Source organism: Hemibagrus wyckioides, linkage group LG26 (genome assembly GCF_019097595.1).
Source record: "Hemibagrus wyckioides isolate EC202008001 linkage group LG26, SWU_Hwy_1.0, whole genome shotgun sequence".
In the NCBI taxonomy this organism is placed as follows: domain Eukaryota; kingdom Metazoa; phylum Chordata; class Actinopteri; order Siluriformes; family Bagridae; genus Hemibagrus; species Hemibagrus wyckioides.
In genome coordinates, this window is record NC_080735.1 from 19,648,917 (window position 1) to 19,676,416 (window position 27,500).

The 27,500-nt window shown below is 39.5% G+C and overlaps 1 protein-coding gene across 1 annotated transcript in view; it reads right to left on the bottom strand.

Moving 5' to 3' along the window:
* Positions 1-27,500, bottom strand: part of gcgrb (glucagon receptor b) — a 45,655-nt gene that overhangs the window by 17,391 nt on the left and 764 nt on the right. Inside the window, exon 2 of the mRNA XM_058380689.1 lies at positions 3,795-3,894. Within this exon, the coding sequence (XP_058236672.1) occupies positions 3,795-3,845 (51 nt within the window). The 5' untranslated portion in view covers positions 3,846-3,894. The remainder of the gene's footprint in view (positions 1-3,794; positions 3,895-27,500) is intronic.

Sequence of the window (27,500 nt, forward strand, 5' to 3'; positions counted from 1 at the left end):
AAACCATGAAATGCAAACTCTTATAAACACAGCGTCTGTGTATATCACACAATTCTAACCTTACACTCGAGCATTTGTCATTAAACATAAATATATCTGAGGACGAAGGTGATGAAGGTGAAAAAGGCGATAAAGGAGTCAGAGAAATGAAGGGATTTAAGTAAACATCTCGGTATTAGAATGAGAGTCGTTGAAGTTTAATATTACACACACACACACAGCAGTAATGATTCATCCAATTATCACCTACACAATAGCACCATGAATACTATATCACATCACCAGGAGTTTTATTTCCCCAGATACTAACAGCTGCATGTGAGCATATGATTATAGATCATTTCTAGATCATTTTATTTCATAAAAATCAAACGCAGCTGTACTATAATATATTGTACTATACTATACTATACTATACTATACTATACTATACTATACTATACTGTACTATACTATTCTACCACTTTTTCTTCTTCTTCTAGCTCTGATCCGATTATAACCAATTTTCCTTTATCCTACCAAGACATCTACCATACACATTATAATGACACATTATTGTATGCATTATAGGATCTAATCTATCTATAATCTAATCTAGCTCCAGTTTAATCTTTGCTCTTTTGCTCAATTCCTCTTACTGGTCCGCTGTCCTATTCTTATGATTCTCATCATATTTTAAGTGCAGAAGGAAATACATGATTAGTTTCATTTCACATAAAGCTGAACATCAATAATTCAACAGCTTAAAATTAATCCAGATAGAAAAAGCCACCCAATGCAGCACATTCACGTTGTATCTCTGTGTAGTGTAATGTTCCTGTAGTGTAACACTGTGTAGTGTAATGTTCCTGTAGTGTAATGCTGTGTAGTGTAATGTTCCTGTAGTGTAACGCTGTGTAGTGTAACACTGTGTAGTCTAATGCTGTGTAGTGTAACACTGTGTAGTGTAACGCTGTGTAGTATAACACTGTGTAGTCTAATGCTGTGTAGTGTAATGCTGTGTAGTGTAATGTTCCTGTAGTGTAACACTGTGTAGTGTAACACTGTGTAGTCTAATGCTGTGTAGTGTAACACTGTGTAGTGTAATGCTGTGTAGTGTAATGCTGTGTAGTGTAACACTGTGTAGTGTAAAGCTGTGTGGTGTAACACTGTTTAGTGTAAAGCTGTGTGGTGTAATGCTGTGTAGTGTAACACTGTGTAGTGTAATGCTGTGTAGTGTAATGCTGTGTAGTGTAACACTGTGTAGTGTAACACTGTGTAGTGTAATGCTGTGTAGTGTAATGCTGTGTAGTGTAACACTGTGTAGTGTAAAGCTGTGTAGTGTAATGCTGTGTAGTGTAACACTGTGTAGTGTAACACTGTGTAGTCTAATGCTGTGTAGTGTAACACTGTGTAGTGTAATGCTGTGTAGTGTAATGCTGTGTAGTGTAACACTGTGTAGTGTAAAGCTGTGTAGTGTAATGCTGTGTAGTGTAATGTTCCTGTAGTGTAACACTGTGTAGTGTAACACTGTGTAGTCTAATGCTGTGTAGTGTAACACTGTGTAGTGTAATGCTGTGTAGTGTAATGCTGTGTAGTGTAACACTGTGTAGTGTAAAGCTGTGTGGTGTAACACTGTTTAGTGTAAAGCTGTGTGGTGTAACACTGTGTAGTGTAAAGCTGTGTAGTGTAACACTGTGTAGTGTAAAGCTGTGTGGTGTAACACTGTGTAGTGTAAAGCTTTGTAGTGTAACACTGTGTAGTGTAAAGCTTTGTAGTGTAACACTGTGTAGTGTAAAGCTTTGTAGTGTAACACTGTGTAGTGTAATGCTTTGTAGTGTAACACTGTGTAGTGTAAAGCTTTGTAGTGTAACACTGTGTAGTGTAATGCTTTGTAGTGTAACACTGTGTAGTGTAAAGCTTTGTAGTGTAACACTGTGTAGTCTAATGCTGTGTAGTGTAATGCTGTGTAGTGTAATGTTCCTGTAGTGTAACACTGTGTAGTGTAACACTGTGTAGTCTAATGCTGTGTAGTGTAACACTGTGTAGTGTAATGCTGTGTAGTGTAATGCTGTGTAGTGTAACACTGTGTAGTGTAAAGCTGTGTGGTGTAACACTGTTTAGTGTAAAGCTGTGTGGTGTAATGCTGTGTAGTGTAACACTGTGTAGTGTAAAGCTGTGTAGTGTAATGCTGTGTAGTGTAACACTGTGTAGTGTAATGCTGTGTAGTGTAACACTGTGTAGTGTAACACTGTGTAGTGTAATGCTGTGTAGTGTAATGCTGTGTAGTGTAACACTGTGTAGTGTAAAGCTGTGTAGTGTAATGCTGTGTAGTGTAACACTGTGTAGTGTAACACTGTGTAGTCTAATGCTGTGTAGTGTAACACTGTGTAGTGTAATGCTGTGTAGTGTAATGCTGTGTAGTGTAACACTGTGTAGTGTAAAGCTGTGTAGTGTAATGCTGTGTAGTGTAATGTTCCTGTAGTGTAACACTGTGTAGTGTAACACTGTGTAGTCTAATGCTGTGTAGTGTAACACTGTGTAGTGTAATGCTGTGTAGTGTAATGCTGTGTAGTGTAACACTGTGTAGTGTAAAGCTGTGTGGTGTAACACTGTTTAGTGTAAAGCTGTGTGGTGTAACACTGTGTAGTGTAAAGCTGTGTAGTGTAACACTGTGTAGTGTAAAGCTGTGTGGTGTAACACTGTGTAGTGTAAAGCTTTGTAGTGTAACACTGTGTAGTGTAAAGCTTTGTAGTGTAACACTGTGTAGTGTAAAGCTTTGTAGTGTAACACTGTGTAGTGTAAAGCTTTGTAGTGTAACACTGTGTAGTGTAAAGCTTTGTAGTGTAACACTGTGTAGTGTAACACTGTGTAGTGTAACACTGTGTAGTGTAACACTGTGTAGTGTAATACTGTGTGGTGTAACACTGTGTAGTGTAACACTGTGTAGTGTAACACTGTGTAGTGTAATACTGTGTGGTGTAACACTGTGTAGTGTAATGCTGTGTAGTGTAATACTGTGTAGTGTAACATGTGACATGTTGTTGTGAATTTTGTGTCATGAGCTTTTTCCGTCTGTTTATCTCTTTAACCATCTGCCTGAATGTGCAGGAATGTGTTAGTGACAAAGATCTCAAATAGGTAAAGGGCAAAAAATAGCCTACATTTCTGCATTCCTGTGTGTGTGTGTGAGAGAGAGAGAGAGAGAGAGAGAGAGTGAGAGTGTACACCTGTTATGCTTCAGCGCCTTTCGAGTTAATGTGAAAGACTTTGAATGACTAGAGTTCATCTGTGTGTATGTTTTCTGTATCTGCATGTGTATGTGTGCATATAAGTTGTGTGTGTGTGTGTGTGACAGAGAGAGAGAGAGAGAGAGATAAAAAGAGTAGAGGTGACAAATTAACAATAAATATCCTGACTCATCCTCATGTGGTCCTCAAATTGTGAAAAAAAAGGTGATGACTGTACACTGTGTGTGTGTGTGTGTGTGTTTCACTAGGAGAACTAAAACTCAAAATATTTAAATTCCCATGATTGCTAATTAAATTTGCACACTACTTCTACTTGTTCTTACATGAAGTATGTAAAAGATTTTGGAAAAATCTATTATTATTATTATTATTATTATTATTATTATTATTATTATTATTATTATTATTATTATTATTTTGCCCATTTAGCCACGGTCACAAAACATGTTTAGTCTTTTAGTAACGCTGAACTTCATGCTATTAGTGTTTATATTACCATAACAACTCTAACTCAGTAACAGAGCCTGAGCCGCGATGCCCAGGACAAACAGGTGAGTGTGTTACCTGTGTTTGTGAGGAGAATGTTAACAGGAGCAGGAGCAGCCGCAGGGACATCCCTCAGCCTGTGAGTCAATTCATCACTCTGCCACCATCAGCATATCACCTACAGGAAGAAGAAGTGCGGCTGTTATCGGACGAGTTTGACTCGATTTGTCCATTCCTGTTGTGTCATCATGCATTGTTACCATCTGTTTACGGTTTCAATTCATCTGTGTACAAAACATGTTATTTCCTGTTTGCATGAGCATTATAGCTGCTCTTGTTAATCCTCTCTTTCTTAAAGCTAACAAAAAGTTTCTGAGAAACACGTTACTCGGACCGTTACAAAGCACTGACACTGGAGACTCCTTCCATAAACATTACTTTTCTCCTTCACTGAAATCTTTCCCAACATGTTTGTCAGGAAAATCTGCGCTACATGTCCCTGCGAATGAGCTGTTGCTATGGAAACAATGACGTATCAGAACAATAGCATTGATATAAACCCATACTACTTTCGGAGCTGCTGTTCTGGAGAATCAATCAACACCTGATGACCAATCAGAGTCCAGAGTCGTGATCATACACAAAATAACCAAAATAACAATATCACGTTTTCTTGGACGTCTGAGAAAACAAGTTTTATAATTAAATGAAAAGTTGTACAGAACGGTTCTCTGGAGTTTTTTTTCTGGGTTCTTAAAGTATAAACATGTGAATATTTACTTCACTAATTAAAACCTTTAAAGTCTTTAGAGGGAGGAGCATAGAGTGACTTACAAGAGTGGAGGTAGGAGCACACAGGTAGACTACATCCTATGTAGAAGAGGCAATCTGAAAGAGATTAGTGACTGTAAAGTGGTAGTGGGAGAGAGTGTAGCCAGACAGCATAGGATGGTGGTGTGTAGGATGACTTTGATGGTCTGTAAGCAGAGGTCAAAGATAGAGACAGAGAAGAAAACCAAATGGTGGAAGCTGAAAAAGGAGGAATGTTGTGAAGAATTTAGACAGACGTTGAGGCAGGCTCTGGGTGGTCAGGTAGTGCTGCCAGATGACTGGGAAACTACAGCAGAAGTGATCAGGGAGACAGGAAGAAAGGTGCTGGGTGTGTCATCTGGAAGGAGGAAAGAAGATAAGGAGACTTGGTGGTGGAATGAGGAAGTTCAGGATAGTATTCAGAGGAAGAGGTTAGCCCAGAAGAACTGGGACATGGACAGGACTGAAGAGAATAGACAGGAATACAAGGAGTTACAGCACAGAGTGAAGAGGGAGGTGTCTAAGGCCAAGCAGAAGGTGTATGATGAGTTGTACACTAGGTTAGACACTAGAGAAGGAGAGAAGGACTTGTACAGGTTAGCTAGGCAGAGGGATCGAGATGGGAAGGATGTGCAGCAAGTTAGAGTTATTAAGGATAGAGATGGAAAGGTGCTCACAAGTGAGGAGAGTGTACAGAGGAGATGGAAGGAGAACTTTGAAGAGCTGATGAATGAGGAAAATGAGAGGGAAAAAAGAGTAGAAGGGGTGAACTCTGTGGAACAGGAAGTAGATAAGATTAGAAAGGATGAAGTCAGGAAGGCTTTGAAGAGGATGAAAAGTGGAAAGGCAGTTGGTCCTGACGACATCCCAGTGGAGGTCTGGAAGTGTCTAGGAGAGGCAGCAGTGGAATTTTTAACTAGTCTGTTTAACAGAGTTTTAGAGAGTGAGAAGATGCCTGAGGAATGGAGAAGAAGTGTATTAGTGCTGATCTTTAAGAATAAGGGTGACGTGCAGAGTTGCAGCAACTATAGGGGGATAAAGTTGATGAGCCATACAATGAAGCTTTGGGAAAGAGTAGTGAAAGCTAGGTTAAGGAAGGTAGTGGAAATTTATGAGCAGCAGTATGGCTTCATGCCCAGAAAGAGCACAACAGATGCAATTTTTGCTCTGAGAATGTTGATGGAGAAGTATAGGGATGGTCAGAGAGAGTTGCACTGTGTGTTTGTAGACTTGGAGAAAGCGTATGACAGGGTGCCAAGAGAAGAGCTGTGGTACTGTATGAGGAAGTCAGGAGTAGCAGAGAAGTATGTCAGAGGTGCAGGACATGTATGAGAGGAGCAGGACAGTGGTGTGGTGTGCTGTAGGTCAGACAGAGGAGTTCAGAGTGGAGGTGGGACTGCATCAGGGATCGGCTCTGAGCCCCTTCCTGTTTGCTATGGTGATGGACCAGTTGTCAGAGGAGGTCAGACAGGAGTCTCCTTGGACAATAATGTTTGCAGATGACATTGTGATCTGTAGTGAGAGCAGGGAGCAGGTGGAGGAAAACCTGGAGAGGTGGAGGTTTGCATTGGAGAGAAGAGGAATGAAAGTCAGTCGTAGTAAGACTGAGTACATGTGTGAATGACAGGGAGGGAAGTGGAACAGTAAGATTACAGGGTGAAGAGGTGAAGAAGGTACAGGAGTTTAAGTACTTGGGTCAACAGTCCAGAGTAATGGAGAGTGTGGGAAAGGGGTAAAGAAGCGAGTGGAGGCAGGTTGGAATGGGTGGAGAAAGCTGTCGGGAGTTCTGTGTGATAGAAAAATTTCAGCGAGAATCAAGGGGAAGGTGTACAGGACAGTGGTGAGACCGGCCATGCTGTATGGTTTAGAGACAGTATCACTGAGACAGAGACAGGAGTCAGAGCTGGAGGTAGCAGAGCTGAAGATGTTGAGGTTCTCTTTGGGAGGGACAAGTTGGACAGGATTAGGAACGAGTACATCAGTGGGACAGTTCATGTTGGATGTTTGGGGGACAAAGTTAGGGAGGACAGATTAAGATGGTTTGGACATGTTCAGAGGAGGGAGAGTGAGTATATTGGTAGGAGAATGTTGGACATGGAGCTGCCAGGCAAGAGGAAAAGAGGAAGGCCAAAGAGGAGGGATATGGATGTAATAAATGAGGATATGAAGCTAGTGGGTGTAAGTGTTGAGGATGCAGAAGATAGGGATAGGTGGAGAGAGATGATTTGCTGTGGCGACCCCTGAAGGGAAAAGCCGAAAGAAGAAGAAGAAGAAAGTCTTTAAAGCTGCGGTTCTGTGCTCATTAAAAAGACATCTTTGTGCTATTTGACATTCTGTCATTTGAATTACAGTGACCTGTGTGTGTGTGTGTGAGTTCAGATTTCAGCAGCAATTTTTAGACTGAAGTAAGAAATGCATGGTGCTAGCTCAGGTATTAAGTTTTTCCCAGCCCTGACACAGAGCCCCTAAATTGTAGGACCCTTGAGCAAAACCCTTAACCTTCCACGGCTCGGATGCTCAGACTGTTTCCTGCTAAGCTTTCTTTCTTAGGCACTCAAGCAGGAGCTTGGCAATGTGGACGGGTGAGATTAGCATTTCCCTTCAGATGATCTTATACCTAAATGCTACATTTGCGAAAAATCAGGTATAAAATGCTAACACTGAAAGAATAACTCTAAAAGGAGTGTCTTTATTCTCAGCACAGGTTCACACTACATTATTTCTTTATATACACAAACTTTATCAAGCCACATATACCGCTTTCGCAATACACTCAAAAACAACAACAACAACAACGTTTTGCACACGGGGGGCCACAGACGAGCGTTATTATGAATCAAATGTGCTCATTATATTTCCCGCAGCCATAAATAAGACTACTATGTGCGGTGTATATGGCGTGTAATCATCATTATCCTCATCACCATACTCGGCTAGTCTGGAGTAATACGATAAACAGGAAGTGTGTGTGGGGGCAGGCATGCGAGAGTGTGTCTCTCTGAGGAGGAAGAAAGTTTCCGCATACTGACATGATGATACTGACACACACACACAGGTCACAGTAATTCAAACAACAGAATGTCATGCAGCACAAAGACGTCTTTATAATGAGTGCAAAACATCTCACAAGACTTTTATTTACTGAAGTAAATATTCACATGTTTATATTCTAAGAACCCAAAAAAACCAGAGAGAACCGTTCTGTACAACATTTTGTCCAAGAAAACCTGATATTATTGGTTATTTTGATAATTGATATTATTTTGTGTATGATCACGACTCTGGACTCTGATTGGTCATCAGGCGTTGATTAATTCTCCAGAACAGCGGCTCTGACAGTAGCACAGGCTTATATTTACACGCTCGTTCTGATATGTTATCGTTTCCATAGCAACAGCTCAGCGGATTCTCCTCACAATCTTTTTAAGAAACCCGAGTAATTGTTGATGGGCTGTAAGTTCTGGAAGGAGACATTTAAGCTACATTTATGGAAGGAGTCTCCAGTGTCAGCGCTTTGTAACAGGGTTAAGATGTAACTTTACGTTTTCTTTTATCATAACTGTGCTTTCTCATAAACTACATTTATAAGCTACTTTAAAAAATTAGGCTGGTAAGAGAACGACTGTTTACAGCTGCTGTAACATAAGTGACAACAGGCGTTCAACAGTATTAAATGTAACTATAAATGGATAAAAATACATCATTTCTTTCATTAGTAAATTCATTTTAATTCACTCTTGGCAAAAGAGGAATAAAACCCTCTGAGATAGGACCAGAATGAACTGAATAATTGTCAAAGAAATTGTTGACATTTTCACACAGGTTGATTGTTATCTATGGTAAAAGGGTCAGTAATGATCAGTAATTATTTCCACATGTAGACATCACAGGTACAGATACAGCTGAAATCCGACATCTCAGTGATGTTACACAGAAAGGCAAAAGACAATGTAGTAAAATCCTAGCTCTAACCACAAGCAGCACAAACTACAGCATGACTACTGGGGTAGAAGTGCTTGGGCCCCGATGATCGCTGCTTGCAGCCAGACACCACGTTTATGTTTGAAAGCATAAACTTCCATAATGTCATAATGATGACGACTGAACGACCTCTGGCGCGACCTCCCGTGGTAGCGGCGTTGCTCTCGAAGTGGGAGAACAGAACGGAATCTGAAACGTTTCTGCAAAAAACACCTTGAACATAGAAACATTTTTTGGCTAAAACGTTTCAAATTCCATTCTGTTCCACGTCGTGCTGCTGGAGGACTGACTTTCTTCTGATTTCTCCTAAAGGGAATGACTCCAGCATGATGTACAGGATTCCAGCATGATGTACAGGCAAATATCACACACACATGCACACACACACACAGTCAAAAATATTGTGTATATATATTTGTGTGTGTGTGTGTGTGTGTGTGAGACACATCCAGACAAAACCTGCATACTAATGCTCACTTGGTGGAATCTTGTGTTTCTCACAGAAAGATGGGTATACACACACACACACACACCAGGTCCCAGAGCGCTGATCTAATTTGACAGCTATCATCCTGAAGATGTGAAACAAATTATCTGCTGTGTTGCAGTAATTACATTTTGGTGTCTGAACCACAGCCAGTATGATCTCGCTCTCTCTCTCTCTCTCTCTCTCTCTCTCTCTGTCTTTCACACACACACACACACACACACACAGCAGGCATTCAAAAAGCAGCAGTGACTCAAACTGTTGTAGCTGCCACTGATAACACAATCGATAATGAACATCACGCTCTATTCTGTGACTTTACTAACACACTGTTCACTTTGAGAATACACACTTCAGCATGAATCTCACTCCAGAGAGAGAGAGAGAGAGAGAGAGAGAGAGAGAAAGACTCTTCACTGGGCATTTAAACAAGTGCAATAAATTTCAGATAAACTTAAAACACTTCAAATCAAATTACTTTATTCTTCATGGTGGGAAAAAAAACACAAACACACAGTCAGAACTATGATGAAATTCTTTCAAAGACCCAAAGTTTGAAATTTAAACCTAAATCTTTAAAACAATGAAACATTTCTATAAATGAAACAAACACACACCAGAGATGCACCAGAAGTTTGCTTATAGGTGAGAAGAGTGTTAGCATGCTGAAATAACAAGGTGCTGGTGAGTGTGTGTGTGTGTGTGTGTGTGTGTAACCATTATCACTGACTATATGACAGAAGATACACATTATCTACATATATTTTATGAAAAATCGCACGTGTGTGTGTGTGTGTGTGTGGTTCTCTCATGTCCCATAAGAAGTTCTTAGTGGAACTAAGTGAAATTCCTGCACAGATTCAGCGCAGCTCTGTGTATAATTCACAATTCTGAGCGCATTAGAACTAATGAAATACGGCACAAAGACCGGATTCAGGCAGCGTGGCTAAGATGTATTAGCTCTGACCGTGCGTGCGTGTGTGTGTGTGTGTTGCTGTGTTTAAACAGAATTATGTGAGTAAAGTATGAGACAGTGCTTCATTTTAATGCTGTTCTTAACACTCTCATTAAAAGTGTATTAGCCGTCTGAGTGTGTGATTAAAGCTGAGCTCCGGATTTAACGTTAACACACTTCAGCGTCCCGATGCTAGCAGCGTTCATATTTTAAATCAATCGCCGGGTAGCTGTTTCAAGCTGAAACTTGTAGATCAAATAAATATTAGTTAGTAGATGAAATACTGGCACGTTTTCTCTAAATAACATTAAAATGAAGTGAATTCTCTTGAAAGTGTCAGTTTGTAAAGTGTAAAAGTCTTAAAAAGTCTTCGGAGGTCTGTAATAATCCTATACTATCAATAGCACTTTAAATGCTGTCAAAGTTGCAGTTTAACTATTTCTGATTGAATTTCTTCATGACGTTTTTTTGGCCTATAAATTAACTAAAACGAGCTATAGACAGTGTCCTTCAAAACTTTTCACAATGTAGACACATTTGAAGGACTACATGTTTTTTTTGTGTGTGTTTATGAATAAAATTATTACGGAGCTTATTGTAGCTTTTCCGTTCAAAAACATGCCAAGGTTTTACTATTCTGTTCATTGTTCAACTCTGAATGGTGTATTAAAAACATGATTAAATGGCTACATCCTGCACACACGTTAAAATTCCATGACCTCAGATTTACATCTTGTGGTTTTATTATTTTGATCACACAAGTAACCATCAGAGAATGATATTAATGTAAACAATACTACTCTGTAACATAGGGTTTTTTTAATTATATGGGTTGTAAATGCTGAGTATTAGTTTGGCTTGGTGGGTGGGGTTACTGGGTAGTGATAATCTTGCCTTTGTGATAGGTTAAAAGATCAAATTGTGATGGACTGTACAAGTTTCAAAGCATGATATTTCATGATATCAAAGTTAAGAACCCTGATATTTCATGAGATAAGATTAAAAATCTTGATTTCTTGGTATTGAGGCATTCAGGGAACTGCTAGCTCATGGAGTATTACATATTCATTAGAATGTTGAAATTGTGTCAAATCTGTTTTTGAGTAAAGTCAGAAGAGTTTACTTCATAATATTTAACATGAGTTTTGGTAATGATCGGTAATCCTCAAAGTGCGTCAATCTGCTAATCTGAGTTTGATTTTGTCTCCACCCACACACCATGAGGGGACTAGCAGTTTTAGCAACCCTGTACTTTCTTCTTCTATCTATCTATCTATCTATCTATCTATCTATCTATCTATCTATCTATCTATCTATCTATCTATCTATCTATCTATCTATCTTTTTAGAGTAGAATGTAGAATGTGCCGGATCAAGTGCTAATTCATCAGCTGCTCCAAATATTCACTTACTGCCAATATTTTAGATTCCTGTTAGATTCATCTCTTTTGCTTTCATGTTATCACAACAAAAAACACACAAATTCCATCTTCAGTTCAAATTTTCAGTCCTTTTTCATTTTTCTTTTTCCGGGTGGAACAAAGTGAACAAAGTGCGTGTGGCTAAGATGCTGTCGAAGAAGCTGGACACTATTTAAAAATCTCCTTAACCTCGGAGGTGTGAACTAAAAGCAGGGGAACTAAATTGCGTCAACGAGGACAACAGAAAATCTCAGGGAGATGAGGAGATCTTCTGGAGCTTATTTTTCATCAATAATGTTTAGACTGCTTATATCTGAGAGGAAGAAGTGATATATTGGTGTTGAACCCAACATCCATGTGAAAATGGACAGATTTTATGGAGAACCCAGCTCACTGGTGCCTTTTTCTGAATATTCATCATTCATCATCAGCTGATATTTTTCTCTCAGATGTGGAATCTGATCTTTGTCCTGCAGTGCAGATTGACTAATAAATGAATCAAGGATGAAAGAAAAACAAGGTGAACATGGAGAACACAGATATTACTGAAGAGGGATTTTCTCTTGGTTTTGTCCGTGGGGTCAGTGCTCATGAAAACTGTGACCATCCAGAGACATCTGTTGAATAATAATCAGGAGCGATATAAGAGCACATATAGAGAACTGGAGCTTTGGGATTACTGTCTTCAACTCAAACAACAAATATAGGAAAAAATTGGTCCTGCTGTGGAAATCGATTCAGTCTTTATTCAATTTCTTGACATCATTCTTGGACACAAGAGGATCTGAAATAGCATAATCTCCACCACCAACTACTTTTGTACTATGAGCACGAGCACAAATGCACAATGTGATATTCACTGTGTTATTTCCTGGTCATGCTCAGAAAGACAAAAAAAAGAAAACAAGATGTTAAGGCATAAAACATTGCAACAGATGCCTGATTTCGAAAAACCTATGTTTATTCACATATATTCAAATATTCCTAAACATTTCGCCATTGAGAGGCTGATGTCAAGTAACAAATAAAATCAATTCATTTGTTTAAAATCCTGCTCCATTCATACAAACAGATAAACAGATTAGTCTCTTATCCAATTTTTTTATAAAAAAAAAAAATATATATATATATATATATTCCTGCTGTATATTTAATCATGTATAAAGAGGAAATTACCCTCTTAGGGGAAAAAAATCTGTTTATATTAAAACACTACAGTGACAAATGAACAGCTTATCTCTCTATAATGTGTTTATATTTATGGACCAAAAACACAGCAGATATTTTTAGCTTTTTTTTATCTGCTTGAGTTAGATCGCAGCATTATCCGAAAATCCATTTAGAATATATTTACTCACATTATTTATTGTAACTTTCCACTGTTCTGCCAGATGATACAGTCCAGTGTATCATCTGTATGTGTAGTCCAGAGTCCTCCAGTAAGATCTGGTTTATTTGCTCGGATATCAAATGTTACTGCACTGACTTTTTTTAGTTAGTTTTATTATTTAGGTTCGGCTGAATATCCTGTTCAAAACCAGAAATAACCTGTTTTTTGGTATTTTGTATTTCCCCTGATACTGGTACTGCTCTAATGCTGAAGTCCTGCCCTCTGTCTGTTTACTGATCAGGACTGAGTCATGTTTTGGATTTGTTTACTGATGCTCTTTTTAACAATACACTAAACTACACTGGAATTCTCTTCAGCCTCTGCTTCATAACCACAGATGGCCTTGTGGGGGACCTTTGGCTTGATCCCATTCAGGACATTTGCCTTTTTTTAATTTTTTTTAAAACAACCAACCAAACAAACAAAAAAGGTTAAGGTCAGGCAGAAGGTCCTCAGAAATACATTAATAGAATAAAATAACTATTATATGATAAGAGATATAATAAATATAGATATGAAATATATTAAGAAAGAAAAAGCACATTATATTTAAAATGCATTAAAAATCAAATTAAAATATGTTGATCTATACATTATATTCAAAAATTAAATATTGTTTTTATGTTTTAAATGTTTTTTTTTCTGTTTTTATTATAAATAAATGAAACTGCCCACATGACAAATCAACTTTTATTTATTTATTTATTTATTTATTTATTTAATTCATTGTATTGTGCTTAAGTTGTATCTATGCTAATTTTTGCACCAAGAGAATTTTTTTTCTTCATTACGATCTTGGGGAAAAAAGTCTTTTCCAAATTATTCATATTTCTATAAATGATAATTTACACATATATTTAAATAATTATGAGATTATGTATGACAACCATCATTTAAGTCATTAAAAAGAAGAAAAATGGAAGGCAAAACAATCATCTACCATCTTTGCAAAGTAATGGTGTGTGTGTTTGCTGGGGTTAGTGTCGGGTGATGGGTGGGGTTTAGTCTTGTAAAATTGTGTCCATTGACACATGGACCAAAACATGTTTAAATGAGAGTGTATTATAATTGCAGGTCAGAATTATATACATTTCTGTGTTTAAACACCTTAAATACATTTTGAAGACATCCAGTCCTCATAAGTACTTTAAAACCTGAATGTGTGTGTGTGTTTTTTTTCTGAGCGCGACTAGGAAATAACAGAATGTAAAACTTTGCACACTTGTGTTCATTACTTGTCCGTCTTCACATAAGCAGCCTAATGAGGCAGAACAGGCATCCAGATGATAAACACGGAGAGAAGCAAAACAAGCTGGATTACAGAAGATAAAACCATGAGAAAAAACAGATTGGAGAAACGAAGCGAAGGAAAGAAGCAAATACACCAACAGAGTGTTTAAGTAGGACATTTAATGAGCTGATTAGGATGAGCGCATCCTCTGCTGATCATTTAGTCTCGTGATGTTCGCTCTTAATGTGCGCCAGAGAAAATGTAAAGGGGTCTGGAAGGCTGATCTGGAAGAAATGAATGCGTTGACTTTCTGATCATTATCTAGACGTGGACCTAAACTTATAACTGAATTTATATGTATATTATGTATATTTAAATCTTTATCTGTCGCTCTTCATAAGTTCTTTTACGCTCTCTTAGTTTTACGCTAATCATAGCCTGTACATAAACTAGTGTTTGGATGGTTTTATGATCACTGGCATCATGCAGGCGCTATGTATCAATGCTCAACAGTGCATTTCTGTAAATTAGCGTAAACAGTGGGTTTTACTGAAGCCATGAATCAAACCAGAGAGAGAGCTGAAAACATGACACACAGTTAAGCAGGCGACAATTCGGGGAGAGAAAACGCAGGCAGACAGCCATGTGAAGTTTCAAAATAAAGTCAAACAGCCATAAATCAGCTGTGTGTGTGTGTGTGTGTCTGTGATTGCCAGCTGTTCTGCCTACAGCAAATGGTTTTTGCTGCTACCATCTGCATCACTGCGTAGCTCTGAGTGGAAATCAAATCAATTTTTGGAAAAGGTGTTATCGGGTCTGAAGCGGCTGCAGATCAGACATCAGGAGAATCTAATTCAGAAGCGTTAGTTTCAGGGATCTTTAAAGCAAAAAAAGATTCAAAACCATAATATTTAATATGACAAATACCTCTAATATCAATCATCTATCATGACTAATATTATTAAAAGCACAGAGATTGTATTGTGTGTGTGTGTGTGCATGTGGTTGAATGGTGTGCAGCTGAACGCAGTAAAAACTTTTCCACACACCTAAATCTCTTTCTCTTTTCCCTTATGTCCCTTAAACCTTCTGTTCCTGACCCCCCATGGAGCCAGACGCACCCCACTGTTACAGGCCCACACACACACACACACACACACAAATCACAAATGTACACACACACACACCCATACCTATATAGATCATTTGTTTCAAAATATGACTCATTCTGTTTGCGTCCTAAACACCTCCCCCAACACACAGACACACAGACACATGCAAGAAAGCATGACACGTGAAGGTCAACATACATGAAGTACAATATATGCAAATCACAAACACCTACACGCATAAAGATAGCACACACACACACAAGAAAGTGACGTGAAGGTTAACATACATTAAGTGTCATTTATCATTTACGCTCACACACATCAATTACCAGATATATGCAACTCACGCACACCTACACACAAAGATAAGTGAGTAACTCTCACACACCACACACACACACACACAATAGAAATTACATTTGTCAGCAAACAAGGTTGACGTGACCATATAGAACATTTGCGCTGTTGTATTTTATCTCATTGTATTTCCACTAACTCCTCTAACAAACTTATTTATCATCTCCTCTGATTTACCTGCTCAATGCATTCAACATGTCTTACTGCAGAAGAATGGAAAACACACACACACACACACACACATGGTGAATATGCTGGAGTGTATGCTGTAAAGGAAAGAAATTTGAGCTCTCACACACCTTCAGACTTTTATCTTCGTTTTTCCCCTGACACACAAAACCACACACCGATCAGTCTGTAAACCTGGAGTGTTCTTCATGTGTGTGTGTGTGTGTGTGTGTGTGTGTGTGTTTGTGTGTGTGTGTGTGTAAATCCACTCCTTATTCCATCATACATACTTTTTTAAAAACCCCTCTGACAACCCCTCTCTCTTTTTTACCTCACCTATATAACATATATATTTTTAATTTATTATTTAAAAAAAAATCTTTTTATTTACTGGTTTTACATCATGTTCTTTACTTTATTTCATGCCACATTAATTTGCCGATCACATTCTCAACTTTCACTTCTCACAGTCACTAGATTTACTTCAGAGTCACTTCTTTTACCTCAAGAATTGCTAGATTTACCTTAGAGTCACTACTCAGAGTCATTAGTTTTACCTCAGAGCCACTAAATTTACCTAAGAGCCACTAGAATTAACCCAGAGTCACTAGTTTTACCTCAAAGCCAATAGTTTTACCTCAGAGCCACTAGATTTACCTTGGAGTCACTTGTTTTCCCTCAGACTCACTAGATTTACCTCAGAGTCACTAATTTGACCTCAGAATCATTAGTTTTACCCCAGAGTCACTAAATTTACCTCAGAGTCACTACTTTTACCTCAAGAGTTGCTAGGTTTGCCTTATCCATTCACTAGTTGTAGCTCACTGTCACAAATTTTACCCCATAGTTACTAGTTTCGGTTCACATTAACTTTGATTAGCTATTGCATGGTCACACTCACTATTTTTAATACATGGACTAGTTGTGTCTTAGACTCATCATACTACCTCACACATTGGCCACATCACAATACTTAGAGTTACTAGTTTTACCTCACACTCATTAGATTTACCTCATAGTCACTAGTTTTACCTCACAGTCATTAGATTTACCTCAGAGTCACTAGTTTTACCTCACAGTCACAATATGTATCTCAGTCTCTAGATTTACCTCAGAGTCAGTAGACTGACCTCAGAGTCACTAGTTTTGCCTCACAATCACTAATTTTACCTCACATTTACTAGATTTACCTCAGATTTACCAGTATTATCTTACACAGTTTTAACTTACAATTCCTAGGATGATTTCACAGTCACTTGTACTTGTTTCACAGAAGCACTGGTTAGGAATCAGAAACTTGTACCTCACATTACCTTAAAGTTAACGTCACAATCACTTATTTTACCTCAGATGCTAGTTTTACCTCAGACACTAGTTTTATCTTTAGGTGTACAGAGTTTAAATGACTCGATTCAAAGCACATACTTAAATTGATACACACACACACATACACACACACAAACCCCACCTCTACACTGATGTTTGTTTAGTTGTTTTCTCTTGGGCCCAATCTCAAGCGCGATGACTCATGAAACGCGTGAATTCATTTCATTTGTTCTCATACAGCTGCCTCGTTGCCGTGTTTTATGGCAGTGCTCCGACTCTAATGTTAACATATGTAAGCCAGTATTGGATGTGACAAATGGGAGCACCTGAACCTCTGATCGTCTCAGGAAAGACTGTGTGTACACAGAAGAATGCACTCAGGCAAAACTTACACATTTATTTTCAATAAAATTACCCCCGTAATGCTTTACATCAAAAGTATTTCTGTCTCTAAAATTTCATTACAGTAACTGAGTTATGAGAGGAATTTCGAGGGAGCACTTCACCTCCAGGGAGTTCGGGTCTATTAGCCGTAAACACACTCAAGCTCAAGATTTAGTGCTGGGGACAAAAAAATGTAGGTCTGCTACCAGAACATGCCTTTATTTATGAATATACAATTCTTGTCATTGTAATGTTATCTTTTACATGACTCTTTTTTCATACGCCTTAGTTTTAATAGCTAATAAATCAGTGTGCATGTTGAATACTCGACCAAATGAAACTTTTTCCTTGCGCCGTGTGTTAAACGTCCTCTAAAGTTCATCAAGAGAGACTTACAGAAATGCTGTTGCAGTCTCTATCAATGAATACATCGATGCTGGTTCACAAGGTCACGGACTAAGAATATAAAACTCTTTGGTGGAGATAATATATCAAGAGAAGCACAAAGACAACACTTTTTAAAAGTTAGTTTTTAACTGCGAGTTGCAAATACATAAGGAAGAGGTCGTTTAAAGACAGCCAGTGACTCAGCTGTTCTAGAGGGACATTCTAGGGGAAGTTCATTCCAACACCTAGGTGTCAGAACGGAGCAGAGTCTTAAAGCATACCTTCCCTGAGAGATCTGATTAGAGAGAGTGTGGAGCAGTGTGGGGGGTGATTAGTGATGCTGGACGTAGGCTGACTGATATAGTGTAGAGGGGTGCCAATACTTGTGTGAAGCAGAAGACAAGGTGAAGGTCAGAATGGAGTGAATAGAAGCAGTTAATGTGCTTCTTGATTTATGGGGTGAGTCTGATTCAGTGTTATTAGAAGGCCACAAGGGGGCATCCTGGTTAGGGGCCTGAAATTTTTTTGAAACTTATGCAGAGTTCACACTGCATGATTTTAGCCCTGATTTTCAGTCGGTGAAATCGAAGTTAAATCAGAGCTCGTGCAGGCAAAGTTCATGCTAAATATCTGGACTCAAAGTAGTGCAGTGTGAAAGGAGTTCTGACTGAAAAATACATCGGCGATGACCTACAGCCAATGAGAGAGCAAGATACAGGGCAGTTCAGGGAGGAGTTATAGACCAAATATCAGCAAGTACAGAGCGCAATATTATAATTTAACAGAGTTTATAGGTTTTTATGTTTAAAATATAGTTATATCAGAATAAATAAGCTTTAAAATAGCATCAAACAGAAATAAAGCAAAAACATTTGCTTGACCAGCCGCAGCAGCAGCAGCACATTGCAAAATTATTCATTTGGTCAATTCTACAGAACGTACAATCCTTGCTTCCCGCACTGACCATTTGGATTGCAAACTTTTTGCGGAGCTCCATTTCCAGTCTCGCTCGAGAGTTATTTCTTTATCACTTCTTGCATGGGTTTGATTGTGAAATGCGGTTTGCAGACCAGACAGAGTTGTCGGCGATTCTTCCTATTGTGATGTCATGTAGTGTAAAAGCTCCTGTCGCCGATCCATCATGTAGTGTGAACACAGCAGCGACTGAATGCTACCATAGATAGTCGTGCAGTGTGAACACAACCCTGATCCGAGCGTGCAGTGTGAACTCATTACAGATGACAACCCTGTAAACCCTGAACACCGAAAGCCTTGGCTAATCAGCTGCATTTGGAGTATGGACAATTTTTGCCAATATATTTTTATATAAGAAACAAAAAGAAGAAAAGACAGACAGACCAAAACAATCTGTGATTTGGATGAAGACACAAATGCGGTGCTAATAAATAATTTTTAAGCCTCTTCTTAAGAAACCGAAACTAGACCCTGATGAAATACCAAATTACAGACCGATTTCAAACCTTCCATTTATATCTAAAATATTAGAAAAGGTGTCAGCCCAATTATGCTACTTCCTACAGGAAAACAATATCCTTGAAGAATTTCAGTCAGGTTTTAGGCCCTATCATAGTACAGAAACTGCACTAGTTAAAATCACAAACGACTTGCTTTTAGCTTCGGACCAAGACTGCATCTCGATTTTAGTCCTGCTTGATCTTAGTGCTGCGTTCAACACTATAGATCATAATATTCTCATAGATCGCTTACAAAATCACACAGGTATGCAGGGACAGGCATTAAAATGGTTTAGATCCTACCTGTCTGATCGATACCACTTTGTAGATTTAAATGGAGAACTGTCCAGTGTAGTGCCAGTGAAATACGGGGTCCCACAAGGGTCAGTTTTAGGACCTCTGCTTTTCTCAGTATACATGCTTCCATTGGGTAACATCATTAGAAGGCATGGGATTAGTTTCCATTGTTATTCCGATGACACCCAGTTATATATCTCATCAAAACCAGACGAAATATCTAATTTGTCTAGACTAACTGAGTGTGTTAAAGATATTAGAGATTGGATGACCGAAAATTTTCTATTATTAAATTCTGATAAGACAGAGATATTACTTATTGGCCCAAAAACCAGTACACAGAAGCTCTCGCAATTCAGCTTACATCTAGAAGGATGCACTGTTACTACTAGCTCAACAGTGAAAGACCTGGGTGTAATATTAGACAGCAACTTATCCTTTGAAAGTCATATATCTTTATCATATATATCTAATATCACAAAAACAGCCTTCTTCCATCTTAGAAATATTGCCAAGCTTAGGAACATTTTATCTGTATCTGATGCAGAAAAGCTAGTTCATGCATTCCTGACCTCCAGACTGGACTATTGTAATGCATTACTAGGTGGTTGTCCTGCATCTTCAATAAACAAGCTACAGTTAGTCCAGAATGCAGCTGCCAGAGTTCTTACCAGATCAAGAAAATTTGATCATATAACCCCAATATTATCATCCCCGCACTGGCTACCTGTTAAGTTTAGAATTGACTATAAATTAGCTCTACTTACATACAAGGCTCTAATTGGTTTAGCTCCCACCTATCTATCCAGTCTTCTAACACGTTACAATCCACCACACTCCTTAAGATTGCAAAATTCCGGACTTCTAGTAGTTCCCAGAATATCAAAGTCCACAAAAGGGGGTAGAGCATTTTTGTATTTAGCTCCTAAACTTTGGAACAGTCTTCCTGACAGTGTTCGGGGCTCAGACACAGTCTCCCAGTTTAAATGTAGACTAAAGACTTATCTCTTCAGCCTGGCATACATCTAACACTTCCCATAACCTTGTGCTCCAGTACATCTGATTAAAGGCACATTATCATCTAGTGCTGCTAATATTATGAACAGCAGCTATGCTAATGCTGTTCCATTGTTTCCCTTCTTCTACCCATCCCGAGGCATACAGAGACTGTGCCGGCTCCAGTGGCGTCCAGAGATGGACCAGCTCCAGCCGGGTTCTGCTTGTGAGGATTGGGATATTCAAGCAGCGCCATGGACAACAACCTCCTTATTGATTTACATAACACTATACACATGCTGTATCTGTATCACACAATTATCACCCAAATGAGGATGGGTTCCCTTTTGAGTTTGGTTCCTCTCAAGGTTTCTTCCTCTTACCATCTAAGGGAGTTTTTCCTTGCCACAGTAGCCTCAGTCACCTCAGGCTTGCTCACTTGGGATAACATCTAGGACTGTTTGTCTGTTTATATGTTTGTTGTTTTCTTATGTAGTTTCTCATGTAAAGCTGCTTTGAGACAATGCTCATTGTTAAAAGTGCTATACAAATAAATTGAAGTTGAAAATTGAAAAAAATTTTTAAAAAATCTTCATTATCTTTTGCACACACACACACAAACAAACAATGGAATTGAAAAAAACAAACAAAAGGAAATAACAACTTGGTTACATAAGTGTACACACCCTCCTGTAACGGGCATGTGACTGTTCTGAGAGTTTTAACTGTTCACATTCAAACTCCCTACCATCAGTGAAGCAATTCTGAATACTCTGAATAAAACTCTGAATAAAAAGCAGCTGTTTCTGTTAACTGAATCATGTGTTTTGGCTCAGTGAGTCCAGAGTTTAGGGCATAATTGTAAAAGATATGTTTGGTACAAAAACAGGACATATTTTTCCCCAAAAACAAGCAGACCCACAGTGAAGCATGGTGGCGGTGGCATCCTGCTACAGAGCTGCTTCTCTTCTGCTTCTCTGAGGCTGTAGTCAAGATGCAGGGAATCATGGGTAGCTCCAAATTCCTGTGTATTTTTGCCAAAAAACTGGCAGGCGTCTGTTGGACAGCTGAAGATAAAGAAAAATTCACCTTCCAGGACGATAACTACCCAAAGCAATAATCCAAGTCAAAAAAGAAATGACTTCAGAAGAAGAAGAAGATCAGCGTCTTGGAATGTGGCAGTCAGAGCCCAACTCTAAATCCTATGGAAAACCTTTGGAATGGCTTAATCTGATGAATTGGGAGCGTTTCTGCAAGGACGAGAGGAATAAAATTTGCCAAATCCAGATGTGCAGAGAAACACTGAGTGCTGGATTACAAGCAGAATGTGCTTAAACAGAGTGTTCTGACAGTCCTATTCATTTATCACTTGAATTCTCTACAGGGGTGTGTAGATTTTTTCCTGACTCACCTAACTCAGCCTGACTCTCTAATAAGGTAGAAGACTAACTCTTGGAAAATGTAAAGTACGGATTGTCATGGTGATCGTGGCTGAGGCAACAGGACATAAACTGTGTCAAGTAGGTCAAGAGGTGAGAACGTTAGTAACTGCAAATGCAGCGTGCGGCAGAGAAATTCACATTCCTCTTTTGAAGATGAAGATCTCTCTGTAATTATCTCTTTAGCGCTAACCTCTCATCCAAAAATTGCCCCGAAACATCAAACAGACATCAGGGCTTTAACTGTCCTACATACAGTACAGTAATACTAAAATTAGACGAGACACAAGAGGGGTGAACTTTCACCTTGATGTATTATCATATGCAAGAAATGTGATTAGTGAAATCCAGCACATGGCTGCTTTAAATGACATGAAAAGTTAATTGAAGAAATAAATAAATGAAAACTTTAGGTCTGTGGTTCCGCAACTGAGTAGGTACTGTTATCTTTCACAGCTAGCTTTATCTTTTTTAAGTTTGTCGTCTAGTCCACCAGCTGTTTGTTCGTTGATATCCAACTTTGTTTAGTGTTCTTCAGCTACGTCCTGGTTTTCACCTGATGTGAGGCATGAGCTGTTCAGATTCTGATTGGACGTCTGTTGCCAAGCAACTAGTCGTAACATTCGAACAGCAGATCGTTTCACGCCGTAAAAACTTCAGAGTAGGGTTTCATAACCCCGCTTCTACATGAAACATGTGAAACGTTTCTCTAGAACAATGAGGAGCGCAGTGTGAAAAGCCCTATCATCTGTTTTACTCAGGAAAATTTGCCACATATATTGCTAACCTAATGCCTCAGTGTGCTTAGTATATCAGCATGGCAGACACGGCAACAACACTAACAATAACTCACAGGGCTTTGAGTTAAAGTGGAGATTGAGGGCTCATTGCTGCAGTCTTCACCAAAGACACAGCCATAAAGAGCAAAATGAGAATGACTGAGTGGCTCTGAAGGCAAACGAGGCCGTGAGAGTCGAGGGTGAATTGTGATAACTCAACCCCACATCTTACAAACTTCACCTGAGCTGATGAAGAAGATATGAGCAGGTGTGACTCTGATTTCAGGTTTGTTGTAAACCAGTTTAAATGTTTTGTAATAAGAGTAAGATGAGAGCATCAGAGCAAACAGAGTGAAGTCAGGAGTTTGACGCAGAAGAGGTTTTGTCTGTGCTGAATGACAAAATCGCTGAAGCACAGAGAAGAAGGTTATTCAGAGAGAGTCACTGATCCAAACTCACTGTCAAAAGCAAGAAAGGAAGCAATGCATTTTCGTGCTGGAAAGAGAATTTGATTTTTTTATTTTTTTTTTTAATTTGAGATAGAATAAGTGAGAGAATTGTGGCTGGAGTGTTTTAGGTTTGTATTAATCTTTTTTATTTTCTGATGTTATATAAACGTTATGGTTTCTATAGTAACAGCTCTCTCACAGGGATGTGTTCACATGATGCTCCACAATACAGATTTATAAATGTATATAATCACTGATTTGTCAGGAGGCGTTTATTTACATGCGTGGAAGGAGTCTCCAGTGTCAGGAAGGAGTCTCCAGTGTCAAGAAGGAGTCTCCAGTGTCAAGAGGGAGTCTCCAGTGTCAGGAAGAAGTCTCCAGTGTCAAGAAGGAGTCTCCAGTGTCAGGAAGGAGTCTCCAGTGTCAAGAAGGAGTCTCCAGTGTCAAGAGGGAGTCTCCAGTGTCAGGAAGAAGTCTCCAGTGTCAAGAGGGAGTCTCCAGTGTCAGGAAGGAGTCTCCAGTGTCAGGAAGGAGTCTCCAGTGTCAGGAAGGAGTCTCCAGTGTCAGGTAGGAATCTCCAGTGTCAAGAGGGAGTCTCCAGTGTCAAGAAGGAGTCTCCAGTGTCAGGTAGGAATCTCCAGTGTCAGGTAGGAGTCTCCAGTGTCAAGAGGGAGTCTCCAGTGTCAGGTAGGAGTCTCCAGTGTCAGGTAGGAATCTCCAGTGTCAGGTAGGAGTCTCCAGTGTCAAGAGGGAGTCTCCAGTGTCAAGAGGGAGTCTCCAGTGTCAAGAAGGAGTCTCCAGTGTCAGGTAGGAATCTCCAGTGTCAGGTAGGAGTCTCCAGTGTCAAGAGGGAGTCTCCAGTGTCAAGAGGGAGTCTCCAGTGTCAAGAAGGAGTCTCCAGTGTCAAGAGGGAGTCTCCAGTGTCAAGAGGGAGTCTCCAGTGTCAAGAGGGAGTCTCCAGTGTCAGGAAGGAGTCTCCAGTGTCAAGAAGGAGTCTCCAGTGTCAAGAGGGAGTCTCCAGTGTCAAGAAGGAGTCTCCAGTGTCAGATAGGAGTCTCCAGTGTCAGGTAGGAGTCTCCAGTGTCAGGTAGGAGTCTCCAGTGTCAAGAGGGAGTCTCCAGTGTCAGGAAGGAGTCTCCAGTGTCAGGAAGGAGTCTCCAGTGTCAGGAAGGAGTCTCCAGTGTCAAGAGGGAGTCTCCAGTGTCAAGAGGGAGTCTCCAGTGTCAAGAGGGAGTCTCCAGTGTCAAGAAGGAGTCTCCAGTGTCAGGAAGGAGTCTCCAGTGTCAAGAGGGAGTCTCCAGTGTCAAGAAGGAGTCTCCAGTGTCAGGAAGGAGTCTCCAGTGTCAAGAAGGAGTCTCCAGTGTCAGGAAGGAGTCTCCAGTGTCAAGAAGGAGTCTCCAGTGTCAAGAAGGAGTCTCCAGTGTCAAGAGGGAGTCTCCAGTGTCAGGAAGGAGTCTCCAGTGTCAAGAGGGAGTCTCCAGTGTCAAGAAGGAGTCTCCAGTGTCAAGAGGGAGTCTCCAGTGTCAGGAAGGAGTCTCCAGTGTCAAGAGGGAGTCTCCAGTGTCAGGAAGGAGTCTCCAGTGTCAAGAGGGAGTCTCCAGTGTCAAGAGGGAGTCTCCAGTGTCAGGAAGGAGTCTCCAGTGTCAAGAGGGAGTCTCCAGTGTCAGGAAGGAGTCTCCAGTGTCAAGAGGGAGTCTCCAGTGTCAGCACAGTCAGAGGAATTGCAGCTTCTTACAGTTTCTCTGAGACACAAAAAGCCACATTAACTCCAGAGGTCCAGGAAGCACAGACATACTCCCACTGTGCACATGACCTACTGCTATCCAGAAGACCAGCAGCCAATCAAAGCAGGGTGTGAGGACCATGTGACCTGCTAGTAGGGCCCAGTGACTGGAGGGTCACCTGAGGTCAGTGAGATGTTGAATAATCGTTGTTAATGATCGATGATTAACACAACACACTGAAGGAGGTTTTACTTCTCTCTCCTGCAGTGACTCAGTGTCAACAGGTAAACACACAACAGGTAAACACACACACACACTGACATATAAACAAGCATGCTCACACACACACATACACATATAAATATAGATACACACACATATACACACACACCCTGCTTTGTGTGTGTGTGTGTGTGTGTGTGGTTTAATAAATTACTTTTGTTTTTTTGTCACAATACAGGAAATCATTAATGGGATACACACAGTGGTCCCCAATACCCCCCCCACACACACACACACGCAAAATCATTAAAGAAAGCCTGGAGGAATATCAGCATACACACACACAGAAACACACACACACACACAAAACCAGACTCATTACTCATTATTAAAGGAGCCAATGCTACATAAACAAACACACACACACACACACACACAAACACTCAGTAAATATTGTAAAGTAACTTTTGTATTTGAGTTTACCGTGACCTGGAGTCCATTCTAAATTGTACGAGTCAGCAGTTGTCATGGCAACAACACACACACACACATGTGCATACACACATGCACCACTCATCTGACTGCAGGCCTATTTGCTATGGTCTGGTAAATGCCATGAAACACTCAGAACAAGAGAACAAGATCTGCAAACACACACACACAGAGCTCAATGGCTTTTAGTGACTTTCAACCATGATAGCTGCAGTTCACTGTTGAGTTTGAACTTTTAGGGTCAATAGATTGGACACACGCACACACACAGACACACACACACACACACATCTTTATATATCTTTTTTTTTTTCAGAATCCCATGTTTTACTCCACAGCAAAAATCTCCAGTGGCCAGTTTGTTCCTACCGGGTTGCCAGATTGGAATAAAACCAGCGTTTTTATCAAATTAATCACTATAAGAATGATACTGCAGTGAAGATACTGCATCATGGACCATACTTATTTATTCAGCTCTGTTTACTTTTCCTCTGTTTAAATAGCATCCAGGAAGTGTGTGTGCAGAAAAGTGCGCTCTGGTTCTCAGTGCATCAGGATCGCTATCGACGTTCAGACTAAGAGCTGTGATTTTCACTCACCTGCTGTTTTCTGTTCTCACCTGGCTGGTGTTTGCTGCTAGCCATGAACTCCTCATATATAATATATAATAACTCTTTTCTCTTTTCTTTTGCTGTGAGTACAACTTGCACATATTTCTCTATGCACACTCTGACACAGCCTTATTTACTGATGCACATATTTACAGATTTATCTGCACTTGCGCATTTGCACAATTTCTGCCATTTCGTTGCTATGCACCTGTACTTTGCAATAACAATAAAGTTTCTATCTTGGGCAAAGTATCTATCTATCTATCTATCTATCTATCTATCTATCTATCTATCTATCTATCTATCTATCTATCTATCTATCTATCTATCTATCTCATGCTTTTTAAGACATTTTTCTCCCTCGTATTGTCAGGAGATTGTGATAGTTCATCCTCATGACATTTCACAGACAACAGTTTACACTCTGCTCTGATTAGCAGTCACGAAATACGTCCAGATCGCCATCATTCCACATCATCTGTGCATTATCAGGGTATCACCTGCTATCGGATGTTCGTAACGGATGAATTTCTACCTGTGAAAAAGCATCAGCTCCAGACCCGATACCAATCTTGATGCCGCTGTATCCCTACGACTACGATCTTCAGCCCAGAGAAATTATTAACAGCTGCATTATGGGGGGATTTTACCCAAAGATTTCACAACGCTTGATTACGACGATAGATTTTTACATTCTTCTTAGGCTTTTATTATTGCTATATGTCAATAAAATACATCAGGAATGATTTTTAAAATCACTGATGAAATCAACTCACTAACATCCTGATCCATGAAGGAAGAAGAAGGGATTGTGTTTTTTGTTTTAATTTGGTCAGACATTCCTCTTGAGCAGAAAAGATTTGTAAATGAATGAAAGCAGGAGGTAAATCTTTGGCTTGGAATCATACTGCGTGTTTTTATGAGTATTAAGAACACTCCATGCTGCTTTGTTTTCAATAAAACACAAAAGGCTTGTTTCTCTGCTGTCTTTCTGCTTCTTCTTCTTTTTCTTCTTCTCAAAAATGAGTGTCAAGCTCCTCAATCCCACCAGAGCACTGCTGAATCCCAGAAACAGCTCAGTGACGAGAACTGAAAACATGTGTTCTCACAGTTTTCTGTAAGCAGCAGTGACGTTTTATTTTTCAGTAATATAAAAAGCTACATGTTTGTGTTTTGTCTTATGAACTTCACCAAAGAAATAAAAAGAAACTCTTTCGAGATGTCCCATGACTTTACATGAAACTGAAACTGTTAATGGGTTAAAAAGGTTTCTTTTTCTGTCATTCAATAC